The sequence below is a fragment of the Ovis aries genome, chromosome 3, assembly GCF_016772045.2.
Source record: "Ovis aries strain OAR_USU_Benz2616 breed Rambouillet chromosome 3, ARS-UI_Ramb_v3.0, whole genome shotgun sequence".
NCBI lineage: Eukaryota > Metazoa > Chordata > Mammalia > Artiodactyla > Bovidae > Ovis > Ovis aries.
The window spans coordinates 102,987,520-103,015,240 of NC_056056.1; the positions used below are offsets into that span (position 1 = coordinate 102,987,520).

Genomic DNA, 27,721 nt, shown 5'->3' on the forward strand with positions numbered 1-27,721 from the left:
AGGGTTTTTCATATGTTCTCTTCTATGAGGGGAAAAAACCTAGGTTTTACATTTAGATCCATGTATCATTTTGAGTTAATTTTTTATTACAGTGTGATGTATGGAGCAAAGTGTATCTATTTTATCCAACTGTTCCAACATTTGTTGGAGGAAAAAAATATATACTTTCACCACTGAATTGCCTTTGGATCTCTGTTGAAAATCAGTTATCCACATATGTGTTAGTCTATTTCTGGTTTTGTTATTCTGTTCTGTTGATCTATAAATCTGTCTTTACACTAATACCACCCTGTCTTAATGACTATAGCTTTATACATCTTGAGATCAAGTAGTATTAGTCTTTCAACTTTGATTTTCTTTTTCAAAGCATTTTGGCTATTTGAAATCTTCTGAATTTCCATGGAATTAGTTTGTCAACTTTTACTAAAAAGCCTGCTGAAATTTTGATTAGGAATGTGTTAAGTCTATTTTTTTCCTCTCTTAGTATTCTTTTTATTTTCATATAAATTAATGTCCTAGAAAAAGTAAAATGAAAACACTAAATACAGTACTGCACATGGCAACCTCTGTTATATGCCCTATTATAGCACTGAAGAGGGTCATATACACATGGAATACACATGGAAGGACTGAAGGAGACAGGAAGATGGCAGAACAGCAACTTGAGAACCACTACCAGTCCATTCTGAAGGAGATCAGCCCTGGGATTTCTTTGGAAGGAATGATGCTTAAGCTGAAACTCCAGTACTTTGGCCACCTCATGCAAAGAATTGACTCATTGGAAAAGACTCTGATGCTGGGAGGGATTGGCGGCAGGAAGAGAAGGGGACAACAGAGGATGAGATGGCTGGATGGCTCAATGGACGTGAGTCTGAGTGAACTCCGGGAGTTGGTGATAGACAGGGAGGCCTGGCGTGCTGCGATTCATGGGGTCGCAAAGAGTCAGACATGACTGACTGAACTGACTGACTGACTGTCTGTGCCTGTCAACTACAGATTGAAAGGTAAAGGAATGACTACACAAATACAATAGAGATACAATTCAGATTTTCTTTTTGAGAATGCACATTCTAACATTGTGATGTCTTCTAACCCATAAACAACATACAACCTTCCATGTTTTATAGTTTTCAGTGACAGGCCTTTCACACACTTTGACAAATCTGTCACTACATGTTTCATATTTTTGATGAGATTGTAAATGATAATTTTTATTTTAATGTTTATTTTTATTTGCTAATACGACAACATTTTTGTATGTTATATGTTGACCTTGTAGGATACTACAATCTTGCTAACTTCAATTATTAGTTCCAGTAGCATTTTTGTATATTCCATTGGATGTTGAATGAAAATATAGTTTAATTTTATTCTATTTCAGAAGGTTTTTCTGTATATGTACTACATAATATATATACCTAAGTATTTCATTTTGGATGAAATACTAAATTTCAATATTTAATTTTGAATTCTGTATGTTTATTTTTAATTTATCAAAATGTGATTGAATTTTGTGTGCTGATCTTATAACCAGTGACCTTGCTGAACTCAGTTATAGTTCTAGGAGTTTTTTGGTAGCTCCCTTGGACTTTTATTTGTTACTTGCAAATAGGGACAGGTATATTTCTTCCTTTCTAATCTATATCCCTTTTATTTATTTTCTTGCCTTGTTGTCTTGGTAGAGCTTCCAGTAGTATGTTGAATGTGACTGGGAAGAGTGGATGCAGCTAAATTCCCTGGAAATGGATTGATCCTTTCACATTTTGCATTTATGATTTTCTAGACAGAAGTAGAGTAGCATTTGGCTGTTCCCACTATTGAGGCAAGATCTTCCTTTAAACTTTACCCAATACCCACTGAATTATGAGGTTTTCTAGCCTAGGTGATGGGAGTGGGCATTGCCCTCTGATGAGCTCAGAGTACTAGTCTGTCTGATTCTTTTGAGTGAGTCATTTCCAGACTCTGGTATTAATAGTTTCTCACATGTAAGCACTGATCAGTGTTCTGGCTTGTCCTGGATTTAAAGTCACTCCTTAGAACAGACAATAAGAAACACGTTCTCTAGAGGGGCACACTTGACATGCACATCTTCTGGCCAAAATTGGAGGATTAGGGCATAGAGTTTTATTTACTTTCTTGTATTAGCTCATTACAACGAATTGTTTCATCAGATGGTCACATGGTTATACAGCCTGATGAGTCAGAAGACAACTGCCTAGCAAGTGAATTTTTTGAAACTTTCCCACAAATATGTGCAAACAGGCAGTGGTTAACAAACGTTATGTATGGACCCCCAGGGTGTTTGTTCCTAAAGTTTGGCAAAATGTTGATAATTGTTAAATTTGACTGATAGGTACATGGTCTATATATATATACTCTTCAACTTTTACATTTGTTTGCAACATTCCATAATAAAAAGCTTAGAAGACAAATGGAATCTATTAGGATTCCTGGGCCTCTGTGCCTGGAGCCTGATTTGGTAGCTTGGTAGTGGAACTCGAGAATCTGAATTTTCACAGGTGCCCTAGCTCAGGTGGTCCTTAGGCTACCACAGTTTGCAGGACACTAGCTGTTAGGTGATTCATTTTCTCAACTTAGTTGTCCTAATGGTTGCTGTTCTCCCCATCATTGTCCACAGATCTCCAACCATTAGTGCTCAAGTAAGTGAACACTCTCTGCTCGGCTCATGAAGCTCTTACCTGAACAGCCTCTGGAGTACAGGGATCCTTCCAGCCAAAATTATAAGAATGAAACTCTCCTCCAGTCAAAGAAGCAAGGTCTTTCAAAAATCCATCTGCAATCTCATCATTGTAACAGAAGGAGATGGTGTAAATAGGAATTTTCTGAAAAACTTTGATCTGGTCCATAACCATTTCAGGTGACTGAAATGATACATTTTCAGGGAAAAGAAGGGAGATAGAGAGGAAGAGACAAAAAAAAAAAAAGTGAAAGTCCCTAGTATTTGTTCTAGATAGTGAAGTTCTCAATTAGTAATTCCTTATACAGTGGAGAGTGACTTCTTGGAAAGGTGTCAATCCAATTTGACTGACAAAGTAAACTGCCAGGTGGTGAGAGTACGAAGACCAGTGACTCAACGCATGCCCTCTGAGGGCTCACAGTTCTGACTAATCCAATTACTCGATTTTAGTGCACCTAGAATTCATGCTTTTAAAGGGTTGGACCTGGTGGCTCAGATAGTAAACAATCTGCCTGCAATGTGGGAGACCCAGATTCGATCCCTGGGTTGGGAAGATACCCTGGAGAAGAGAATGGTTACCCACTCCAGTATTCTTGTGGGGAGAATTCCATGGACAGAGAGCCCAGCAAGCCATAGTCCATGGGGTTGTAAAGAGTTGGACACGACTGAGCAAATAACACATATATAGACATAATTTTGAGCAGGGCTTTCCAGATGGTGTTAATGGTAAAGAACTTGCTTGCCAGTGCAGGAGACATAAGAAACTCGAGTTCAGTCCTTGGGTCAGGAAGATACCCTGGAGCAGGGCATGGCAACCCACTCACTCCAGTATTCTTGCCTGGAGAATCCCATGGACAGAGGAGCCTGGCAGGCTACAGTCCATGGGGTCACAAAGAGTCGGACACGACTAAAGTGACTTAGCACACACGCATGCACATACTTCTGAACACTTAAAGTACTGAGTCATGGGTAAGACATCCTGGATACTGGGATTCTGCAGAATGAGGCCAGAGAATCTTGGAGTGGCTTCCAAAGCTTCTACTCCTAAAAAGCAATGTCCAGCTTTAGATACCGGAGAAGGCAATGGCAACCCACTCCAGTACTCTTGCCTGGAAAATCCCATGGACGGAGGAGCCTGGTAGGCTGCAGTCCATGGGGTTGCTAGGAGTTGGACTCGACTGAGTGACTTCACTTTGACTTTTCATTTTCATGCACTGGAGAAGGAAATGGCAACCCACTCCAGTGTTCTTGCCTGGAGAATCCCAAGGATGGGGGAGCCTGGTGGGCTGCCATCTATGGGGTCGCACAGAGTTGGACACGACTGAAGTGACTTAGCAACAGCAGCAGCAGCTTTAGATACCTCAGAGTGAAAAAAAGTGCTACCTCAGAGTGAAAAAAAGATACATTTATTTAGGGTCCTTTCATGTTCTGAGCACTCTGCTGGGGACATGATACCCCAGTTAACCCTCTTGTGACAGGGTTTTGGAAAGACTACTAGTTGCCCAACTCTCCTTTTTACTGTCAGAGACCTGGTTTTCTTTTCAAGACAGCAACAGACTCAGCTAAAAACAAACATACAAACATAACAAAACACACATGAAAACTCATCTTCTGACAGTTTTTTTTTTTTTTTTTTTGCAGCTAGGAGTGACCACGTGACCCAGGTCTGTCCATTGAAGTTTCAAGGGAAAGTTTTCTTTTGCTAATAAAATAGACAAAGACTTAACAAAAAAGCTAATGTCCTTCCCTTTTCCACCCCTGCCTCCTGGAAAATGGACACTCTGCTTAGGCATGAAGCAGCTGTCTTGTAACCATGAGGGTGGATGTCAAACACAAAGATCAGGTGAAGCATGAAGATTACAAGAAGCCTGTTTTCTTGGAGATATCCTTGAGTAGCTGTATAACCTAGACTACCTACCACCAGGCTTCTTCTTCATAGGAATACAAATCTCTCCATTTCAGTTATCATTTGTCTGCTCTTCTGCTTTTTTCTCAAAGTAATATGAAATCCTAATTGGCACAGTAGGTATGGATTCTACTTAAAGATGGAGAAATTGAGGCTCAGAAGGACTAAGCTTCCTAGGGTTATCAATCTCTTAAATGGTAAGACTAGTTTCAAAGACAGATTTTAGTACTAGAAGCAATATCAGATTATTTGTTTTCCCCTGCTTGCACCAAAGACTATCACTTGGCAAGGATCGACTCTGTAAACATTACCAGACACACGGGGAAGGTGAACTGATGATTTGCCCTGCTGCCGCTCCACCAGCACCACCACACCCCAGTCAGCGCCCTCAGAAGCTGCCTCTGGTTGTCCTGCCCTCATTGCTTCTGTATTTCTCAGTCCCTCTTTGACTGATTCAACTTGCTGGCTCCTTTAGCCAGTTTCCACTCTCCACCCCCAATTCCTATTCTTTGACTATTAACCCTTCCAAAATGTTTCCTATGAACCCCGGGGAGGTGGGGTGATGTCGGAGGAGGCCTCTGGACTCAACACCTGCTGGCCTTCAGAAGCTCACATGCTGCTCAGGGAGGCGCCAGTTGAGTGGTCCCCTGGTGTCCGGTCTCATTCCAGCCACTACATACACATGATTTTGGTCTCTGTATTTGGTTCCAGTCTTGAGCCTACCCTTGCCCATAAGCCAGACTGAGTGCCTAACACACACTGCCCATAAGCCCACCCCACTTCGCCTCCTCTCTTCTTTTCTCCTCTCCTCTCTGTCCATCAGCTGGTTCTGAAACAAACAGCAGCCTAATCTAGCTGAGGGCTGACCCCATCTGTCTTGTCAACTTCAGTTCAGTTCAGTTCAGTAGCTCAGTCCTGTCCGACTCTGCAACCCCATGAATCGCAGCACGCCAGGCCTCCCTGTCCATCACCAACTCCCGGAGTTCACTCAGACTCACGTCCATCGAGTCGGTGATGCCATCCAGCCATCTCATCCTCTGTCGTCCCCTTCTCCTCCTGCCCCCAATCCCTCCCAGCATCAGGGTCTTTTCCAATGAGTCAACTCTTCACATGAATTGGTCAAAGTATTGGAGTTTCAGCTTTAGCATCAGTCCTTCCAATGAACACCCAGGACTGATCTCCTTTAGAATGGACTGGTTGGATCTCCTTGCAGTCCAAGGGACTCTCAAGAGTCTTCTCCAACGCCACAGTTCAAGAGCATCAATTCTTTGGCGCTCAGCTTTCTTCACAGTCCAACTCTCACATCCATACATGACCACTGGAAAAATCAGCCTTGACTAGATGGACCTTAGTCAGCAAAGCAATGTCTCTGCTTTTGAATATACTATCTAGGTTGCTCATAACTTTCCTTCCAAGGAGTAAGCGTCTTTTAATTTCATGGCTGCAATCACCATCTGCAGTGATTTTAGAGCCCCCCAAAAATAAAGTCTGACACTGTTTCCACTGTTTCCCCATCTATTTCCCATGAAGTGATGGGACCAGATACCATGATCATCAGTTTCTGAATGTTGAGCATTAAGCCAACTTTTTCCCTCTCCTCTTTCACTTTCATCAAGAGGCTTTTTAGTTCCTCTTCACTTTCTGCCATAAGGGTGGTGTCATCTGCATATCTGCTGCTGCTGCTGCTAAGTCACTTCAGTCGTGTCTGACTCTGTGCGACCGCATAGACGGCAGCCCACCACAGCTCCCCCCTCCCTGGGATTCCCCAGGCAAGAACACTGGAGTGGGTTGCCATTTCCTTCTCCGATGAATGAAAGTGACAGTGAAGTCGCTCAGTCTTGTCCGACTCTTCATGACCCCATGGACTGCAGCCTACCAGGCTCCTCCGTCCATGGGATTTGCCAGGCAAGAGTATTGGAGTGGGTTGTCACTGCTGCATATCTGAGGTTATTGATATTTCTCCTGGCAATCTTAATTCCAGCTTGTGCTTCTTCCAGCCCAGCGTTTCTCATGATGTACTCTGCATAGAAGTTAAATAAGCAGGGTGACAATATACAGCCTTGACATACTCCTTTTCCTATTTGGAACCAGTCTGTTGTTCCATGTCCAGTTCTAACTGTTGTTTCCTGACCTGCATATACGTTTCCCAAGAGGCAGGTCAGATGGTCAACTTCAAGGACAGAGCAAATCTCTCTCTTCTGCCTGCCTCTCCTTTGACCTAGCTTCCATTGTGAGCACTTACCATGGGCCAGGCACTAAGAGCTCTGCCATGGTCTCTCCCTGCATCCCCTCTACAACCCACTGAGGAAGGTACGATCATTATCCTCATTTCTTACCAAGACTTGTCGCCACCGGCCCTCATGCCTATTTACCAGACTGGAGATACCAGACCTAAATACTGTTAATTTGATAAGATGGGTTTTAGCTAGAAACTGCTCTTATATTGGGGCTTCCCAGGTGGCTCAATGCTAAAGAATCTGCCTGCCAAGCAGGAGATGAGGGTTCAATCCCTGGGTGAGGAAGATGACCTGGGAAAGGAAATGACAATCCATTCCAGTATCCTTGCTTGGAGAATCCCATGGACAGAGTCTGGCAGGCTGTAGTTCATGGGGTTGCAAAAAAGAGTTGGACATGACTAAGAAACTAAACAACAATCTCTATATTGATTTTCAGCTGAGATATTTGGGGAGGGACATTAATGTTGATTTAGTGCTGACACTGTGGGTAGCATCTTCATTTTTATACATTACCTGACATCACTTCATAGATTTATTTGCTCACTGTCTGCATGCTAAATCACTTTAGTCATGTCCAACTCTGCGACCCCATGGACTGTAGCCCGCCAGGCTCCTCTGAGGAGTGGGTTTCCATGCCCTCCTCCAGGGGATCTTCCCAACTCAGGGATTGAGTCTGCATCTCTTATGTCTCCTGATTGGCAGGTGGGTTCTTTACCACTAGTGCTACCTGGGAAGTGCGAAAAGCTTTGAGTTACTCACTATCTATCTCCCCATAAAACAGAAGCTTTGCTGAAGGCAGGCACCTGGTCTGTCTGGCTCTCCACCATATCCCAGATTGATAACAGTACCTGGCTCATAAAAAGTGCTCAGGAAATATCCATGGAATGCATTCACAAGAACATCATAGCAAGTCTGTAAGAAGGGAGCATTAGCTTTAAGTCACGGATGAGGAAACTCACTTTGGGGACACTTGCCCAAGGTCATTCAGATAGGCCGTGCTGGTGATGAGCTCTAACCCGGGTCTCTGGATTTAAAGCTACTTATTTCCATCAGTCCTGACATCCCAAGAGAGCACGAGCATGAGAAAGTCCGTTACATGTATTGTCGTGAGCCCCCGACCCGCACACATCCCCAGGTAATGTTTGCTAAACTGGCACGAGGTTCCAGAGCCCAGTGAGGTGGTAGAGAGCTAGGCAGAGGGCGGGGCTGCATCTTGACTGCAGAAGGAGCTCGATCTCTGCCAGGGAAGATAACATTCCTGTCCTCCTGCCCGCCACCCACAGACCCCAGGGATTCTCCTCCGCTGGTGGGTGTCCTCACAGCTTTGACAAGAAGACTTCCCCCTGCAGCCTGACTCACCCCGATTCTTCTCAGATGCTAAGCGGAGCTACTGCAGTAGCTCAGATGGAAGGGCTTTGACTGTGGAGGTCACTCCCTGTGTAATGCCCATATAACTCCTTAATCAATTCCCTTCAAAGGCCTTGTTGGTCCCTAAGATGAGATCCCTAAGATGAGGCCAAGCTGCATACCTGAGACATTCGCCCTGGGCCCTTGTCCCTGAGTCTAAACAGGTGTGTGGCCAGATGTCCCTTTCACCACAAAGGTCACCTTGGGGTGACAAGAAAGGCAGGAATGGTTCTCTCATAGTCTGAAGGAGGTTGTTTGTACAGGGGCAGTCCCCTGGGCCTTCCCCTGCCCCTACCTCTCATATAACCCACGTGGGTCCTTATTATACATCTGTTTTTGTTTAAAATGGTGCAGTTAACTTCCTCACGTCCATTTTCTCGAATTTTGCGAGAGTGAGGCCCTAACTTCAAAGAAATCCCCAATCACAGCCAAATGAGCTTGGCTTCTCTAGTAGAGGCCCCGCAGTGTCTGCTCACATCCATAGATACCCAGCAAAGGACACCTAGTGACCCCAGTTTCGTGAAAACTAGTATTACTAGAACCCTTTGAACTTGATTAAAGACTTGGCTTCCATATAATCCTGTCCTGGACATTTGATAAACAAGCAGTACAGTGATGTCCATGGAATTGAATCCTGAAAAGCATCTCTGTGTGTTCTTCCAAGTAGAAAATTGTGCTGAATACTGGGAATAATAACATTGGTCTTACCTATTCAGGTCCTACACAGTCAGTGAAAATTAAAAAACAAATGGAGATTGAGTGCTACATTTTAATGTCCTCTACATAGAACATGAATATCAAATATCCTCTTTTTTGAGAGAATCTGAGGGGCAATACAAACTAGATAGACTGCAGATGGGGAAAAGGCAGAGAAGAATATGAAATGCCTGAATGAGAGTTTATAAATCACTTTTTTAGTAATCTGCATATTCCTAATTCCAGCTCATCCATATCCCTAGTTTCTTATCATTAACTGGACCACAGACCCTCTGAGAATCCAGGGAAAGCTACTGACCTTCTCCCCAGAGGAATGTATTTAAATATAATTTAAATATATATTTTGGGAGATTCCAATTTAAATATACTTCTGGGAGATCTGAGATCCTCATAAGTCTGAGATGAACTCCAGTCCAAGTATCGTTCTTAACACATTGTTGGTATAGTGTTACTTGGTAAATCCTTTTCAAGGGCTGTTTGGCAGGATCTATCAAAATATATATCTTTTTACTGAGAACACTTCTCAGAATTTATGCTACAGATACACTCATACAGGTGCAAAATGATATATGTGCACAGTTACTTTTGCAACCTTGAATAGAAAGATTAAAATAACCTAAATGTTCATCTCCAGGGGACATGACTAAGTAGCTGTGTGATGGAATAGTAAGCAGCTATTAAAAAATGAGGAAACCTTTTATGAAATGATATTAAGCGATCTCTGAGGTATATTGTTTTATTTATTTATTTACAAAAAACTCTGGCCAAACCCTAAGGCATGTGGTATCTTAGTTCCCCAACCAGGGATCAAACCCAGTCTCCCTGCATTGGAAGGCAGTCTTAACCACTGGACTTCCAGGGAAGTCCTCTGTTTTATTAATAAAGGTTCAGAATTGTGTGTGTAATATGCTGCGTGCATGTGTGCTAAGTCATTTCAGTGGTTTCCAACTCTTTGCAACGCTATGGACTGTAGCTCACCAGCCCCCTCTGTCCATGGGATTCTCCAGGCAAGAATACTGGAGTGGGTTACCATGCCCTCCTCCGGGGATCTTCCTGACCCAAGGATCGAACCTGTGTCTCCAGCACCTGCTGCATTGGCAGGCAGGTTCTTTATCACTAACTCCACCTGGGAAGCCCGTGTAATATGCTACCATTTATATATTTTAGAAAGGAAATATATATAAACATTTATCTGTCTGCATAACAAACTATCTCTTAAAGAAAATAAAGAAACTAGTAACCTACATTGTCTCTTAGGTGATGAACAGGAGGTGGGAGGGAGAATTTTCTCTACATATCCTTTTGTACCTTTGTAATATGTACCATGTTAATGTACTACTATGCAAAAATTACATCAGTTTTTAAGGTAGTTTTATTAAATCTATATAACTTAATACGATGCAGTCATTGAGAATGATGTTTCAGAAGAATGTCTCATGACTTGGAAAATTGGCACATATTAGATGAGAAAGGGCAGAAAATTGAATTATGAACTACTTATACTTACTTCTTATTCTTCCTTATGATTATATGCCTACCTATATTTTCTAAATTGCAATAAAATCAGTCAGCATTTATTAAAAAGAAAAAGACTCCTTGTCCAGATGACTTGCAAGTCAGAATCTCCAGCCTACACCTTCTCCAAATACCAGTCCCATACTTATACGAGTTTTGGACAGCCATGAAATCCAGGTGGCTCAAGCTCAGCTTCCTCCACTGGCAACCCCTAAGTCTTCATCTTCTTTAGTTGTCAGTCAGTTAATAACAATTACTAGACAACTGAAATCAGTCATCTTGATCCCTTCCTCTCTTGGTCCTCACCCAGCCCCCCACCTTCTAGCCACAAACTGGCCACCAAGTCCTTTGATGCTACTCCTATGATCTCATCTCTGATGGGTTCCTCCTTCCAAATTTCTGCTGCTCCTCCCTGAGGTGGGACCTCACCAGCTCTCATCAAGATCTAGTCTTTCCCTGGCTCTACTGAGGCATATTTACTGAGGTACTTCTGCTCCCCTGAGAGTACCCAGTAAGGTAAAGACCATCCTTTCCATGTGACACTCAAAGACAATCACGGTCTCCCCCAACTTAACCTCAGAGACTCGGCCCTGACACTCTTCTATCACTGCTCTTGCTCTCCTGTTGTCACCCTGAGCAGCCCACATAATTTTACACCTCTGTTCCTTCTGCCCAGGATACCAGCAATCTCCTCTGTTTAAAAAACTCCTTATCCTCCTTTCAGACACAGCTGAAGTGTGCCCTTCTCAGTGGATGCTTGCCTGGTCTTCTTTCCATCTCGTACAGCAGAATTCATCACTGTGCTCCCATCCAGTCTGTAGCCTAGGCAACCCTACTCCCTGTATAGTGTCAGAATTCACTGTACATGCTAGCACACCCTCCAACATGTAAGCTCCCCTACAGCAGGACATTATTCATCTTTGTATCCTCATACCTTGGCACCAGATATGGAGCATAAACAAAGCACGATAAACTGCCTTTGAGTAGAAAGTACAGTGAAATTGATAGGAAAATTATCCCAAATAAAATTTTACTTTATATACAACTTCTTGGCCACAAATCTAATGCTGCAGTAAAATCCGGTTGCTTTAGTATTTAAGCCCTGGACTGTTTGACACAGGATATTTTACAATATTTGCCTAGCAGTCTTCACACGCAGACACTTCACAATGAAGGAAACAAGTTGATACTAATTCACTTCAGCGGTTAATTTACATTGTACTGGCCTGCACATCCGTATATTTATTTAATGCCCAGAGCATTAGTCTTTCATTCACAAAGCTCAAAAGAAGATGAACAGACTCCACTAAAACTTTTCAAATATTTTCCAGTCAGGCTAAACAAAACAAAGAACATTTCACCAGAAAGGCATGCTTTTGTTTAAATGATTACTAAGTTAAAATTAGGGGTAAAACCAAGGACATTGTGCAGTGACATGTTTAGATTCAGTGTCCCTAAAGGAAAAAAAATAAAAAAGATATCCTTGCTCTTAGTTTATAATAAAATATAAACCAGTCTTCCATGGAAGGCAGACATTTCCTTTCATGGGGTTGGTCTCCAGGCCTATGGGAGTACACCAAATTAACCAGACAACACTCACTGTCACATAAATTTTCCCCAGTGTTGTAGTAGACAAAGGAATTTCTCAGTGTGGATGTGTTTGTTTTACCTTACTTCTGGGTCCCTAAGTCAAGCAAGCATCTGTCAACAGCTTTTTGGTGGCAGTGAAAAGGTCCCCCAATTCCCACTCTCAGCTTTCACTTTCAGGGAATTAGTGAGTCTGTCTTTGTTCCCGACTTTGATAAGTACCTGATCAGGTCTCCCATCTGTCAAAAGGTAGATTACTTGTGTTTCTTCATCAGCAAAAGCAATTTGCAGGGCACTCAGGGTGTTTGTGGAACTTCCAATCTACAGAAAAGAGAGAGAGAGAGACATACCAAGCGTATACTTCAATCTCAAAAAAAGATCTCACAAACAAGTGTTATTCCCTGCCTCCAAAAAGAAAAGAAGGTATTTGTGAAATAAAAGACAAATTTAAATTATATTGAGATAATAATTTCAGCCCAGGAATTCAAGAAGTCGAATCCTTGGATGTATCATAAAAGCGTCTATGCAGATAGTCCCAGGAGAGCTAGAAGCTGGGACAATGGATTTCCTGTCCTATTGACAGAGCTCTTAATTCAATTTTATCTTTGTGTGTTTCTGTGGGAGGCACTAACTCAGTTACTGTTCATTCAGCTGTCAGCATGGCTTAAACACGCAGCCTGAATACATCGGGTGGGGACCATGTTTGTTTTCAACCAGGATTGATTCATGACACCCAATAGTCAGCAAACACAAGTGTGGTGTCAAGAGCAATCTGGAGGTACAGGAAGCTGTAAAACTGTAAAATTCCTGCAGCTCTGCCCAGAGATGGAGAGAACTGTCACTCCACAATAAAAAAGAGCCAGACAAACAGCAAGTATGTGGCTTTTATTACATTCATGAGAGAGCTCAGATCACAGGGCAACCAACTGGCCCAAAATCTGGGGAGAGGTGGGCATCTGGAGAGTCAGGGGGGATGCAAGCCCTGGCTCCTGGGACAGGATGCAGCCAGACACTGAAGGAGAGCTGGGTTGGGGTGGCTGGTGAACCAGCAGAAGCTGCGGGTATATATTGGCAAGAGACCACAATATGGGGGCATCAGTGCTCTTTTTTTCTTTTTAAAGTTTTATTTACTCATTATTATTCAATTTTATTTATTTATTCACACCGGCTGTGCTGAGTCTTTGTTGCTGCATGCCAGCTTTCTCCAGCTGCGGTGCATTCTCACTGTGGTGGCTTCTCTTGGAAGCACAGGCTCGAGGGTGAATGGGCTTTGGCAGTCATCGTGCGTGGGCTTACTTGCCCCATGGCATGTGGGATCTTCCTGGACCAGGGATCTAACTGCTATCTCCTGCATTGCAAGACAGATTCTTAACCAGTAGAATGCCAGGGAAGCCTGGCATCAGTGCTCTCTTGAAGACTGTTTCACCACAAACCCCACAGGGTATTCACAGGATAGACTGAGAGAGCCTAGAGGAAATCTCCTTCACAGGGCAGAACTGAGGGAGAGATTCAGTGACTCAGGCACATCCACAGAGACCCTGCTCTCTCTCCCTGCAGAACAAAAGCTTTTGTGTGTGTGTGTGTGAGGTAAAGGGCAGTAACGAACATACTCATCCTCAGGGTGCTGGTCAAAACCCAAGAAGGCTGGGGAATGGAAGAGGAAACAACAAAGTCCCTACACCTGCAGAAGGAGCAGGGCTACTTTCTGGGCTCAGAGGTACTGACAAAGCCACACCCCTGACACTCCTGGACACCAGACCTGACTAACACTGAGGCTTATTCAGAAAACACCCATCCCTGTTACTCCCCTAGAAACATCAACTAACAAGCAACCTGCAAGAGAAAAGTTTTCTCTGAAGCCCAGTGTAAAGGGAAAAATCAAAAGCTGAGTGTGGAGCAGACAAACTTCTGGTACATCATCTCTCACCCTAACACAAAGCATCACTACAATAATGTGAGGGCTATGGTGCAAACAGACCAACCCCAAACCCAGTCCAACTCTTAATTAGATTAATTTAACCCACCCCACAAAAGAAAGGCATGCTCTTTTCCAGGCATAAAAAATATTTATCTCAGTCTCTATATACTGTATATGATGTCTAGCTCTTAACAAAAAATTTGTTGTTCATTGTTCAGTTGCTAAGTCATGTCTAATTCTGTGAACCCATATACTGAAACACTCTAGGCTTCCCTGTCCTTCACTATCTCCTGGAGTTTCCTCAAATGCTATCCACTGAGGCAATGATGCCATTCAACCACCTATGTCACCCCCTTCTCCAGCCTTCAATCTTTCCCAGCATCAGGGTGTTTGCCAATGAGTTGGCTCTTCATATCACATGGCCAGTGTATTGGAGCTTCAGCTTTAGCAAAAAATAAGCATATCAAATAGAATATACAACATACTATCAAGAGACAAAAGTACTCATCAGAAACAAACTCAGATGACACAGATGCGAAAACCATCTGACAGAAAATTTAAAATAACTGTGATTCATACATTAAATCACCTCTAATGGCAAAGGTGAACAACGTTCAAGACCAGGTAGGTAATTTCAGCAGAGATGGAAACCTTAAGAAATAATGCTAATAATGAGAAACACAGTAAGGGGACTTCCCTGGTGGTCTAGTGGTTAAGAATCCACCTTGCAATGCAGGGAACACAAGTTTGATTCCTGGTTGGGGAACAAGATCCCAAATGTCAGGGAGCAACTGAGCCCCCAAGGCACAACTACTAAGCCAGCGTGCTCCCCAGCCCAGGCATCACAGCTAGAGTCTGTGTACTGCAACCAAAGATCTTGATGCAATGAAGACTGCATTCATGCATGCACTCATGATGCAATGAAGATCCTGCGTGCTGCAATAAGACCTGACACAGCCCAATAAACAAAAATAAATAAATTTAAAAATAAACAAAAAATGCAATAGGAATATGAAGAAATCTTTCAAAGAGTTCAAAGTGCAGGTGTCTCTATATATCAACAGGGATTGGTCCAGGAACCTTTCTCCCACAGATACCAAAATCTGCAGATGCTCAAGTCTGTTAAATAAAATGACATAGTGTTTGCATATAACTAATACACATCCTCCCATCTACTTTAAATCTTCTCTAGATTACATATAATATCTAATACAGTTTAAATGTTATATAAATGGTTGCCAGTATGCAGCAAATTCGAGCTTTGCTTTTTTAAAACACTTTCCAACATAAATCACAGCAGGATCCTCTATGACCCACCTCCCAGAATATTGGAAATAAAAGCAAAAATAAACAAAGCAGACCTAATTAAAATTAAAAGCTTCTACACAACAAAGGAAACTATAAGCAAGATGAAAAGACAGCCTTCGGAATGGGAGAAAATAATAGCAAATGAAGCAACTGACAAACAACCAAGCTCAAAAATATACAAGCAACTCCTGGAGCTCAATTCCAGAAAAATAAACGACCCAATCAAAAAATATGCCAAAGAACTAAACAGACATTTCTTCAAAGAAGACATACAGATGACTAACAAACACATGAAAAGATGCTTAACATCACTCATTATCAGAGAAATGCAAATCAAGACCACAATGAGGTACCATTTCATGCCAGTCAGAATGGCTGCGATCCAAAAGTCTACAAGCAATAAATGCTGGAGAGGGTGTGGAGAAAAGGGAACCCTCTTACACTGTTGGTGGGAATGCAAACTAGTACAGTCACTATGGAGAACAGTGTGGAGATTCCTTAAAAAACGGGAAATAGAACTGCCTTATGACCCAGCAATCCCACTGTTGGGCATACACACCAAGGAAACCAGAATTGAAGGAGACATGTGTACCTCAATGTTCATCTCAGCACTGTTTATAATAGCCAGGACATGGAAGCAACCTAGATGTCCATCAGCAGATGAATGGATAAGAAAGCTGTGGTACATATACACAAAGGAGTATTACTCAGCCATTAAAAAGAATACATTTGAATCAGTTCTAATGAGGTAGATGAAACTGGAGCCTATTAGTAGGCCAGAAAGAAAAACACCAATACAGTATACTAACACATATATATGGAATTTAGAAAGATGGTAAGGATAACCCTGTATGGGAGACAGCAAAAGAGACACAGGTGTATAGAACAGTCTTTTGGACCCTGTGGGAGAGGGCAAGGGTGGGATGATTTGGGAGAATGGCATTGAAACATGTATATCATATGTGAAACGAATTGCCAGTCCAGGTTTGATGCATGATACAGGGTGCTTGGGGCTGGTGCACTGGGATGACCCAGAGGGATGGGATGGGGAGGGAGGGAGGAGAGGGTTCAGGATGGGGAACACATATACACCCATGGCGGATTCATGTCAATGTATGGCAAAACCAATACAATATTGTAAAGTAATTAGCCTCCAATTAAAATAAATAAATTTATATTTTTTTAAAAAAGAAACTTTCTGGAATTAAAAAAAAATCCATCTGGGGTTGGTTGAATCCATGAATGAGGAACCTGTAGATACAGAGGAATGACTGTAAGTTCAAAATATCCAAGGAAAGAATTAGAGAACATGAATACAGAGCAATAGAAACTATCTAAACTTAAATGCAAAGAGGAAAAAGAACAAAACAGAAAAGAGCATCAGAGAGCTGTGGAGCAAATGGTCTGGTATATGCTTAATTGGAAACAGAGCAGAAAAGGGAAAAAGAGGGTAGAAGAAATATTTGAAAAAATAATGATTGAGAATTTCCCAAAAACAATGACAGATGGACCCAAGAAGGTCAGATAACATCAGGTAGGATAAATAAATGACCTAACACTCTGCCAGTGTGGTAGCTAAGAAAGCCAGGTAGTGAGCTGGGACTTTCATCCCCACCAACTGTAACATGTCCTCCCTGCGCAATGATGTCCATTCCCACTTAGCAGTGAAAAGGTGTTCCTCCCCATCAGGTTTCAACAGAGTTCCAATGGGGAACCTGAATTTCAACCTGCACCCAGAAGTATGAGGCAGGGCCCACCTACTATACCCCTGATAGAACAGTGTCAGACAATACCAATAAACTAAATAGGAGGTTAGAATAACATCCAGAGTCTCATAAACATAAGACAAAAATGTCTAGGATTCAGTTGATAAATACTCCTTCATACCAAGAACCAGGAAGCTCTCAATCTGAAATGAAAAAGATGATAGCAACAGCAAGAAGACAGAGATGTTAGAATTATTTGATAAAGATTTTAGAGCAGCTGTGAAAAAAATGCTTCAACTAGAAATGACCAACAATCTTAAAACAAATGAAAACTAAAAACCATCAGCAAAGAAATAGAAAGTCTCATGAAAAAAATAAAAGACATGAAGGAGAACCAAATGGAACGTTTAGAACTTAAAAATACAATAACTGAAATTTTATAAATTCTCTGACCTATGCCAGCTGACCACAGCTCAGTGATATCAGCACACAGCACATTCAGAATACCTGGGTAGTGTCCTGAACTGACTTGGTTGATTTCTGGACCATATCAGTCCAAAGCCTAATAGAGGAATCTGGTGTTCTTGAAAATGAATTTTACACATTCAGCAAGCAAGCAAAGGTACTTCAGTGAAGGTTTTTGAAGAGAACAGAATCACAGTGTAAAAAATGATCTGATGTATTTTTAGCCATTTAGATGAGACTGATTCTATGTATTAGCAATTTTTATATAGAGGAAACTGCTAACGTTTTCATAAATGGGCTGAGACTTGAGCTGAGGGCAGTGTTGTCAATAGAAGCTTACCTAAATGTTAGATATAGACTAAAGCTGACTGTGGCTCAGATCATGAACTCCTTATTACCAAATTAAGAGTTAAATAGAGGAAAGTAAGGAAAACCGCTAGACCATTCAGGTATGACCTAAATCAAATTCCTTATGATTACACAGTGGAAGTGAGAAACAGATTTAAGGGCCTAGATCTGATAGATAGAGTGCCTGATGAACTATGGAATGAGGTTCGTGACATTGTACAGGAGACAGGGATCAAGACCATCCCTATGGAAAAGAAATGCAAAAAAGCAAAATGGCTGTCTGGGGAGGACTTACAAATAGCTGTGAAAAGAAGAGAGGTGAAAAGCAAAGGAGAAAAGGAAAGATATAAGCATCTGAATGCCGAGTTCCAAAGAATAGCAAGGAGAGATAAGAAAGCCTTCTTCAGTGATCAATGCAAAGAAATAGAGGAAAACAACATAATGGGAAAGACTACAGATCTCTTCAAGAAAATTAGAGATACCAAGGGAACATTTCATGCAAAGATGGGCTCCAGAAAGGACAGAAATGATATGGACCTAACAGAAGCAGAAGATATTAAGAAGAGGTGGCAAGAATACACAGAAGAACTGTACAAAAAAGATCTTCCCGACCCAGATAATCATGATGGTGTGACCACTAATCTAGAGCCAGACATCCTGGAATGCGAAGTCAAGTGGGCCTTAGAAAGCATCACTACGAACAAAGCTAGTGGAGGTGATGGAATTCCAGTTGAGCTATTTCAAATCCTAAAAGATGATGCTGTGAAAGTGCTGCACTCAATATGCCAGCAAATTTGGAAAACTCAGCAGTGGCCACAGGACTGGAAAAGGTCAGTTTTCATTCCAATCCCAAAGAAAGGCAATGCTAAAGAATGGTCAAACTACCACACAATTGCACTCAGTTCACATGCTAGTAAAGTAATGCTCAAAATTCTCCAAGCCAGACTTCAGCAATACGTGAACCGTGAACTCCCTGATGTTCAAACTGGTTTTATAAAAGGCAGAGGAACCAGAGATCAAATTGCCAACATCCGCTGGATCATGGAAAAAGCAAGAGAGTTCCAGAAAAACATCTATTTCTGCTTTATTGACTATGCCAAAGCCTTTGACTGTGTGGATCACAAGAAACTGTGGAAAATTCTGAAAGAGATGGGAATACCAGACCACCTGACCTGCCTCTTGAGAAATCTGTATGCAGGTTAGGAAGCAACAGTTAGAACTGGACATGGAACAACAGACTGGTTCCAAATAGGAAAAGGAGTACGTCAAGGCTGTATATTGTCACCCTGCTTATTTAACTTCCTTTTTTTTTTTTTTTTTTTGTTCTCTTTCCTGCATTTCTGTGTTGTTTTTTAATTTTTATTTTTACTTTATTTTACTTTACAATACTGTATTGGTTTTGCCATACATTGACATGAATCCACCACGGGTATACATGCGGTCCCAAACATGAACCCCCCTCCCACCCTCCTCCCCACAACATCCCTCTGGGTCATCCCCGTGCACCAGCCCCAAGCATGCTGTATCCTGCATCAGACATAGACTGGTGATTCAATTCTTACATGATAGTATACATGTTTCAATGCTATTCTCCCAAATCATCCCACCCTCTCCCTCTCCCTCTGAGTCCAAAAGTCCGCTATATACATCTATGTCTTTTTTCCTGTCTTGCATACAGGGTCATCATTGCCATCTTTCTAAATTCCATATATATGTGTTAGTATACTGTATTGGTGTTTTTCTTTCTGGCTTACTTCATTTAACTTCTATGCAGAGTACATCATGAGAAACGCTGGGCTGGAAGAAGCACAAGCTGGAATCAAGATTGCTGGGAGAAATATCAACAACCCCAGATATGCAGATGACACCACCCTTATGGCAGAAAGTGAAGAGGAGCTAAAAAGCCTCTTGATGAAAGTGAAAGAGGAGAGTGAAAATGTTGGCTTAAAGCTCAACATTCAGAAAACGAAGATAATGGCATCCGGTCCCATCACTTCATGGGAAATAGATGGGGAAACAGTGGAAACAGTGTCAGACTTTATTTTTTGGGGCTCCAAAACCACTGCAGATGGTGACTGCAGCCACGAAATTAAAAGACGCTTACTCCTTGGAAGAAAAGCTATGACCAACCTAGATAGTATATTCAAAAGCAGAGACATTACTTTGCTGACTGAGGTCCATCTAGTCAAGGCTATGGTTTTTCCTGTGGTCATGTATGGATGTGAGAGCTGGACTGTGAAGAAGGCTGAACGCCGAAGAATTGATGCTTTTGAACTGTGATGTTGGAGAAGACTCTTGAGAGTCCCTTGGACTGCAAGGAGATCCAACCAGTCCATTCTGAAGGAGATCAGCCCTGGGATTTCTTTGGAGGGAATGATGCTAAAGCTGAAACTCCAGTACTTTGGCCACCTCATGCAAAGAGTTGACTCATTGGAAAAGACTCTGATGCTGGGAGGGATTGGCGGCAGGAGGAGAAGGGGACGACAGAGGATGAGATGGCTGGATGGCATCACTGACTCGATGGAAGTGAATCTAAGTGAACCCTGGAAGTTGGTGATGGACAGGGAGGCCTGGCGTGCTGCGATTCATGGGATCACAAAGAGTCGGACATGACTGAGCGACTGAACTGAACTGAACTGAACATGACCTTTGTAAGTAAAACAAATGTCTATGTGAAGCCATGGCCATCCTTGGAGATCAAAGCAGTTTCTTAAGCATTTCTATCCTGATCTCTGTTCTTCTCCCAGACCCAGCCTCCTTCTTACCTTAATGTCTCTAATCCAGGCCTGGGCCCCTTTCAGATTATCCTCATTGATTTCAACAAGTTTTTCCTGCCAAGCACTGGCTTGAGCATCAAACTGCACAAAATTGAATTTCTTTTTATGTTTCAACTGTTCCTGTAAGGGATAATTATTATTTAACAATAAAAATCATTTAAGTGTGAGAAGGAATTAGGACAGGTCATTGTTTGATACATTTTAATCACTATGATTTGTTTTTTCAGTTGTAGAAGCTAAAAATTACATTCAATAGAAAAAAATCTTATCTAGTACAAGAGGCATTTAAATAAAATTTACATACAGTTTGGACATTAAACTTTTACAAGTGTCTATATGTATGAACATATATCAGATATATGTTTAAGTTTATATATATATAAAATATTACATTATTTTTCTTTAATACTGACATTAATGGTATACTGAATATGCACACTAAATGCAACATGCTTAAAGAAAAAAAGAAATCCAAAATCGTGTCATCACTTTTTGGCAAGGCTATTATTACAGTTGCAGATTTGTTCACTTGCCTTCCATCAGCCCATATTTCTCCAGTAGAAGTTCACCAAATTAAAAATTGTGTTTTGTATTTGTCAAACACTCCCTGTAATTGTTTTCTATGGTGCATACTCACTTGAATACCACCAGCTCATGACAGTACTCTGACACCCATTTATAGGTGTGGAAACTAGGAGGCAGGGAGCATTAGTAATCTGCTTCAGGTTGCACAACTCAGAGATGGCACAGGTGGAACAAGGACCAGACGCTCCTGACCAACAACCTGCCCTCTCCCCACACATCAGTTCTGGAGCCAGTACATGTAGCATCCCTAACACTCATTGGAAATTTAAAATAAACATGCCCAGCTGAAGAGCATCTGGAAAATAATGAAGGCATGGGCACGCCACAGATTTCAGGATAGAGCAGACCTGGGACGACAGACATAGAAATTCACTTAGCAGCTTGTATGTTACAGGAAGGACCCACTGACCCAAGGATCTACTTGCAAAGAACGGATGACTCTCATTGGCAAAAAGGATCCTTTTTCTGAAGTGGCTTTCCTGTGGATTTCTAAGTACAAAGCTGGCCTGAGCATCTCTCATAACCACTGGAGGTCATGACTGGTGGAGATGTACTCATGATGCACAGGTGTCCAGGTGACTGATCCCTACAGTAACATCTCACCTGTATGAGCTGGATGACCTTGTTCTTCACCAGGTCCAGTTTCCCTGTCATTGAGTGAGACGTGTCGATGAGGATGTAGACACAATCACTAGGTACTTTTCCAAAGAGGCCTCGACTCCCATCCTGTAACCATTTAATCCTGGGCAGGAAATAGTTGAAAGTGAATGGTTAGAGCCTGTGGCACTGAGAGCATCTTCCTAAAAACTTTATGATACATCTACAGAGGAAAATCAATAGGACAGAAAAATAAATCCAATACTGGGCTCCAAAGCCAAAAGTAAATTACTTCCTGTCATCTGATATTTTGAGGCCTTTAGCTATGACTTCACACCATTTATTCCTCTAACCCTGCTGACTGCAGTCAAGCTAGTAATGCCAGCACATTCCTGAAGCTTCAGTGAAGCTTATGGATAGAATCAAGCAACCCCAGATCCCAACAATAATCAAGTGCCACTTGTTGTGTAAGCAGGACTGCTTCTGTGGTCCATGCTCAGGGTCCCATCACAGATGTAAATGGCTCAGGAAGTTCATGGTGCAGGCAAAGTCTGGAAGAGAGGGCAGGGCAGATATAAAAATACTTGAAATTGAGTTCAGAGTTCAGCACGCCCCAACTAGACTTTATAGGGCAAAACACTGAAGAGAGTGCTGCAAAAGAGAGAAAGCGGGTTGGGGAGTGATGGAAAGAGAGACAGAAAAGGACAGAATGTGCTCCAGAGGTCTGCAGGAGGATTCTCTAGAGATTTTGGCTAAGTTATGATCAGGGCATGCGTGTGAAAAACCTACTGAAGTCAGAGAATAAATCACCAAAAAAGGAATAGCTGGGCCAATCCCTCAAAGCTTACACAGGCCTGGGAATAGCTCATCTTCCAAGCAGTCAGAGTTGAAAGGCCTCCATAATGTATGTGGCATCAAGTAGAGTCCTCACAAGGGTATTGCTTTAGTAATAGGACCAAATGAATCCTGGACTAAAATGCCTCCTTGTTAGCACTATGCTAACATAACTTAAAAGCAAGTCCCAGAGTAACTTCACTGCACTCCAAGTAACTTGTTTGCATCACATAAAACACATTTTGAGAGATGATATGGGGAGGGAGGTGGGAGGGGGTTCAAGATTGGGAACTCATGTACACCTGTGGTGGATTCATGTCAATGTATGGCAAAACCAATACAGTATTGTAAAGTAAAAAAAAATAATAAATAAATAAATAATAAAAATATAACAAAATCCAGTTACCAATAATGTTACATTCAAAATGTCTAGCATTCAGTAGAAAATTATCAGGCACATAGAGAAGCAGGAAAATATGATTCATAATCAGAAGAAAAACAGATCAACAGAAACAGACCTCAAAATGACACAGATGATAGAATTCTCTAAAAAGGATGCTACACAGCTATTATAAATATAACTCATCTGTTCAAGAAGATAAAGTAGGAATAAAAGGAGGAGAGGAATGGAAGACATAAAAAAAATCCTCTGAGGAAAAATATACTGTATGCTATTAATAGTAAAGTACACACTAGCAGAAGAAAAGATTAGGGAACTTTTAGAAAGACATGGCAATAGTAAACAGTTAAAAATAAAATACAGGGAGAAAAAGGTTTAAAAATTATAACAGAGGATAAGCCACCCATGGAACAATGTCAAGGAGTTTAATATATGTGTAATTAGAAACTAAAGAGGAGGGAAAGGGGATAGAAAAATATTTGGAGAAATACGACCAAACGTTTCCAATTTTGATGAAAATACACCTACAGATCCAAGAAGCTCAAAGAACCCAAATAGACAGAAAAAAAAAAAAAGATACCAAGACACATCATAATATAATGGCTGAATCTAGTAATAAAAAAATCTTTAAAGGAGCCAGAGACAACATAAGAATAATAGGTGATTCCTCATCATAAATTATGCAAGTCAAAAGAGAATGGAGGAAAAATTTTAAGGTACTGAGAGATAAAACTGTAAAACTAGAATTCTATACTTAGCAAAAATATCTTCCAAAAATAAAAGTAAATTCAGGAGTTTCTCAGACTAAAATAGCTGAGTAATTCATCACCAACAGATGTGTGCTGGATCTATACAAAAAGAGTAAAGAGCAACATGCATGTCAAATACGTGAATAAGTATAAAATACATTTATTCTCATTTTGAGTCTATTTACAAGATAATAGATTATAATGTATTTTGGGCTTATAGCATAAGTAGAAGTTAAGTGTAGAACAATACAAAATACCGAAAGGGAATGGAAGTTGGAAGACTTTCATGATGTGCATGAAGCAATTCATATTGTTTTAAGGTAGACTGTGATAAGCTGGGGCTTCCTGGTGGCTCAGGGGTAAAGAATCTGCCTGCAGTGCAGGAGCTGCAGGAGATATGGGTTCCATCCTTGGATCGGGAAGATCCCCTGGAGGAAGGTATGGAAACCCACTCCAGTATTCTAGCCTGGAGAATCCATGGACAGAGGAGCATGGTAGGCTATAGTCCACAGGATCACAAAGAGTCGGACATGACTGAAGCAACTTAGTATGCATGCACATGTGATAAGTTAAGGACTTATATTGTAAATGCTAAAGTAGTCACATCACACAAAACAAAACAAAGAGGTAGTTAATAAGTCAATAGTGGAGATAAAATGGAATTATAAAAAAATCTTCCAACAAAAGAAAGCAGAAAAAGTTAAAAAGGGAACAAAGAACATGTGGGAGAAATAGAAAACAAATAGCAAGATTTTAAGTTTAAATCCAACTGAATCAATGATCACATTAAATGCAAATGATCTTAACATTCTAATGAAAAGTCAGAGATGGTCAAATTGGATTAAAAATAATACCTCTATATATTCTACCAATGAAAGGCCTAGTTCAATATACAATACATATAGGTAAATGAAAAAGGGTGGAAAAAAGATAAATCCTACAGAAAATAATCAAAAGAAAGCCAGAGTAGCTATACTGATTTTAGACAAAGCAAATTTCACAACAAAGAATTTACCAAAGATAAAAAGGGACATTTCATAATAATAAGGGAGCTGATTCATCAGGAGGACATATGACCACAAGTGTTCATGTACTGGCTAATTGAGCTTCAAAATACATGAAGAAAAAACTGATAGAACAGAAAAATTGGACAAACACAAAACTATACTTGGAGATTCCAGCACTCTTCTCTCAATAATTTATAGAACAATTAAGCAGAAAATCAGTAAGAATATGGAAGATTTGAATAATACTATCAACAAACTTGAGCTGAGATAAAGTACACTCCACCCAAAGAAAGTTTTTTCTTCATATTCTGGGCCACAAAACAGATCTCAATATAAGAACTGAAATAAAACAGTATTTCTCTGTCCACAGTGAAATTAAAAGCAATCAGAAAAATCCACAAATACTTGGGACATGAACAACACATTCCTAAATGACCCTTCGGTCGAAGAAGAAATCAAAGGGGAATTAGAAAATGTTTTGAGACGAATGAAATGAAATACAACATATCGAAATCTGTGACAGATAGCTAAAGCAGTACTCAGGAAAATTTATAAAATTAAATGCTTATATTAGAAAGAAAGGTCAAAAGCAGTGATCTAAGCATCTATCTCTAAAAACTTAAACCCAAAGTAAAAAGAGAGGAGGAAATAATAAAGATTAAGAATAGAAATCAATGGCATAGAAAGGAGGAACCCTACAGAGGGGAAAAAAAAAAAAGAGACCAAAAACCAGTTCTTTGAAAAGACTGAGAGGATGGATAATCTCTAGTCAGACTTACTAGAAAACAAAAATGACATAAATGACCAATGTCAGCTTTATGTGTATTTAAAGAAATTGAAGGCCCAGTTTAAAAATCCTTCCCGTGGTGACTTCCCTGATGTTCCCATGGCTAAGACTCTGCACTCCCAATGAGGGAGACCCAGGTTTGACCCCTGGTCAGAGAACTAGATCCCGTATGCTGCAAATAGAGTGTGTGCATGCCACAACTAAAGATCCTGCATCCTACAATTAAAAGTTCCTTTATGCTGAAACAAACATTGAAGATCCTGCATGCCACAATTAAGACTACAACTAAATAGATAATAGTAAAACATTAAAAAATAATAAAAAATCAAAAATCTTCTCAGAAATAAAAACTCCAGGCCCAGATGGCTTCAATGGTGAATTCTATGAACATTTAATGGAGAGATGATACAAATTCTCTATGAAGTCTTCCAAAAAATAAAAGGCGAGAGAAAACTTCCCAACCATTGATACTTGGTGGGAGGAGGACAAACAGACTCCAGAGCTGCCAGCTGGGGTATCGTCAAAGCAGCATCCTTTTCCCCAGATCTGAAATCCAAACTACTCTCCTCATGGAGTCAACTCCAAATCTTAAGCACAGCAGACTCCAGGCACAAGGATTACTTTTTCTGTGTAATCATCACTAGCTGGGTTTTGAGACATTGAGGCTATGCAGAGCATACATGGGGTAGACAGCTGTTTGCAGCTTGTGACTTAATTTTTTTTATTTTATTTTTTAGCTTGTGACTTCATAACAGAAAACATGGAAAGAGTGAAGAAGCTCGGACAACAAGCTACTGCAGGCTGGGGACTAGACTAAACTTATTAGACTTAGTGTCTAGTCTAATCCAAAGAACACATTTGTAAATGGCATTATTATTCCCACTTTATAAATGAGAAAGCTGATACACACAGACACTGACTAACTTGCCCAGGGTCGTGGCAGATGGCAGACTGGGATTAGAATCCAGCTCCATCTGACCTTAGGGACTATGTACCTAAGTGCTAAGTACCGATGTACTAAGAAGACATGGTCTTCTTAGTCTAGAACTGTCCGCTGGCATTGGGGAGGTGAAAGCATAAAGGTGGGTCACCCCATGGAGCTGATGTTGAGGTCACAGCACTAGTACACGAGATTATGAGCATCACCAGATTTTAAGAACTAGCTGGGCTGAGGGGGGGGGGTCACATGAAATTATTTTTAGCTGATTCCTAAAATGTATATATATATATTATTTCATTGTATTCAAATGTTTCACAGCAGTGCTTTGAAATATAATATTCAAGAGTACAGAGGAGGGGTGTTATACAGTCTTGTATTCACCTGAGGTCCACAAAAAAATGCAAGACAAAGCAGAAGCATTCCTTTGCTTCCTACAGTGATGCATAAGCAACGTGATAACTACATTTTTGCTGCTTTTCAGCATCTACACTGGCACCAAGGCAGCTCAGAGTCTGCATCCTAACATCCCCTTTGGTTATGAACAACCAGGCCAACAGCAAATTGTCAGATGTCAGCCCTGACTTAACAATGCTTACTGGCCATTTCTCTTGCTTGAGCTTTAATTTACCAAGCACTCAAGCAAATTTGAATTTCAAAGGAGGCTGGACCACTTGTACCCTCATGCAAGTACACCAACCTCCTCTGGATCTGGGCCAGGGCTGCGTGAACTCTTTCACTGAACCACATGTACTTCTCCTTGGTGATGCAGACGTGGACCAAGCTCCCATCCTTCCAGGGAGCGTGGATGAATCTGCCACAGTATTTCGCATGGACTGTCTTCCTGTTGGTCTCCTGAGGAAAGACAGGACAGAAGCCGCTCAGAAACAACTAATGGAAAGCCCTCAGAAGGCACCTCCGCCTCTGCCTTATTTAGACAGCTGCTAGCCCTCACTCCCACTGCAAGATCATTCAACAGTTGGTTAAAGCAAACATGTACCACAGCCTGCTTCATACAGAGCCCTGTGCTGGATGTCATGAATGACAGTCAGAAAGACATGGGAAATCTCATCTGCGCCCCAACGAATCTAATGTTTCCAGCAAGGAGACACCAAACACACACAGTGATTCATACCCACATAGAAAGTAGCAAGGTAGAGTACCAGGCACCCAGTACCTGGTCCTGGGTTGAGACAGTAATGACTGGACAAGTTCTGGCAAAGAAGAAAGAGTTCA

At 41.2% G+C, this 27,721-nt stretch overlaps 1 protein-coding gene across 14 annotated transcripts in view; it reads right to left on the minus strand.

Moving 5' to 3' along the window:
- Window positions 1-27,721, minus strand: part of VWA3B (von Willebrand factor A domain containing 3B) — a 187,002-nt gene that overhangs the window by 86,170 nt on the left and 73,111 nt on the right. For 8 of the 14 annotated variants that reach the window (XR_009600183.1, XR_003588752.2, XR_009600185.1 and 5 more), the window contains 5 exons: window positions 27,186-27,340; window positions 21,778-21,916; window positions 20,578-20,709; window positions 12,290-12,388; window positions 2,700-2,882 (listed from right to left, as the gene is read on the minus strand). Coding sequence is in view for 10 of the 14 variants with exons in the window: in XM_027967078.2 (XP_027822879.2) it covers window positions 2,700-2,882; window positions 12,290-12,388; window positions 20,578-20,709; window positions 21,778-21,916; window positions 27,186-27,340 (708 nt within the window). In the remaining 4 variants the exon portion in view is untranslated. The remainder of the gene's footprint in view (window positions 1-2,699; window positions 2,883-12,289; window positions 12,389-20,577; window positions 20,710-21,777; window positions 21,917-27,185; window positions 27,341-27,721) is intronic. The other 6 variants (XR_009600184.1, XM_060413950.1, XM_027967077.2 and 3 more) reach the window with 2 other exon arrangements.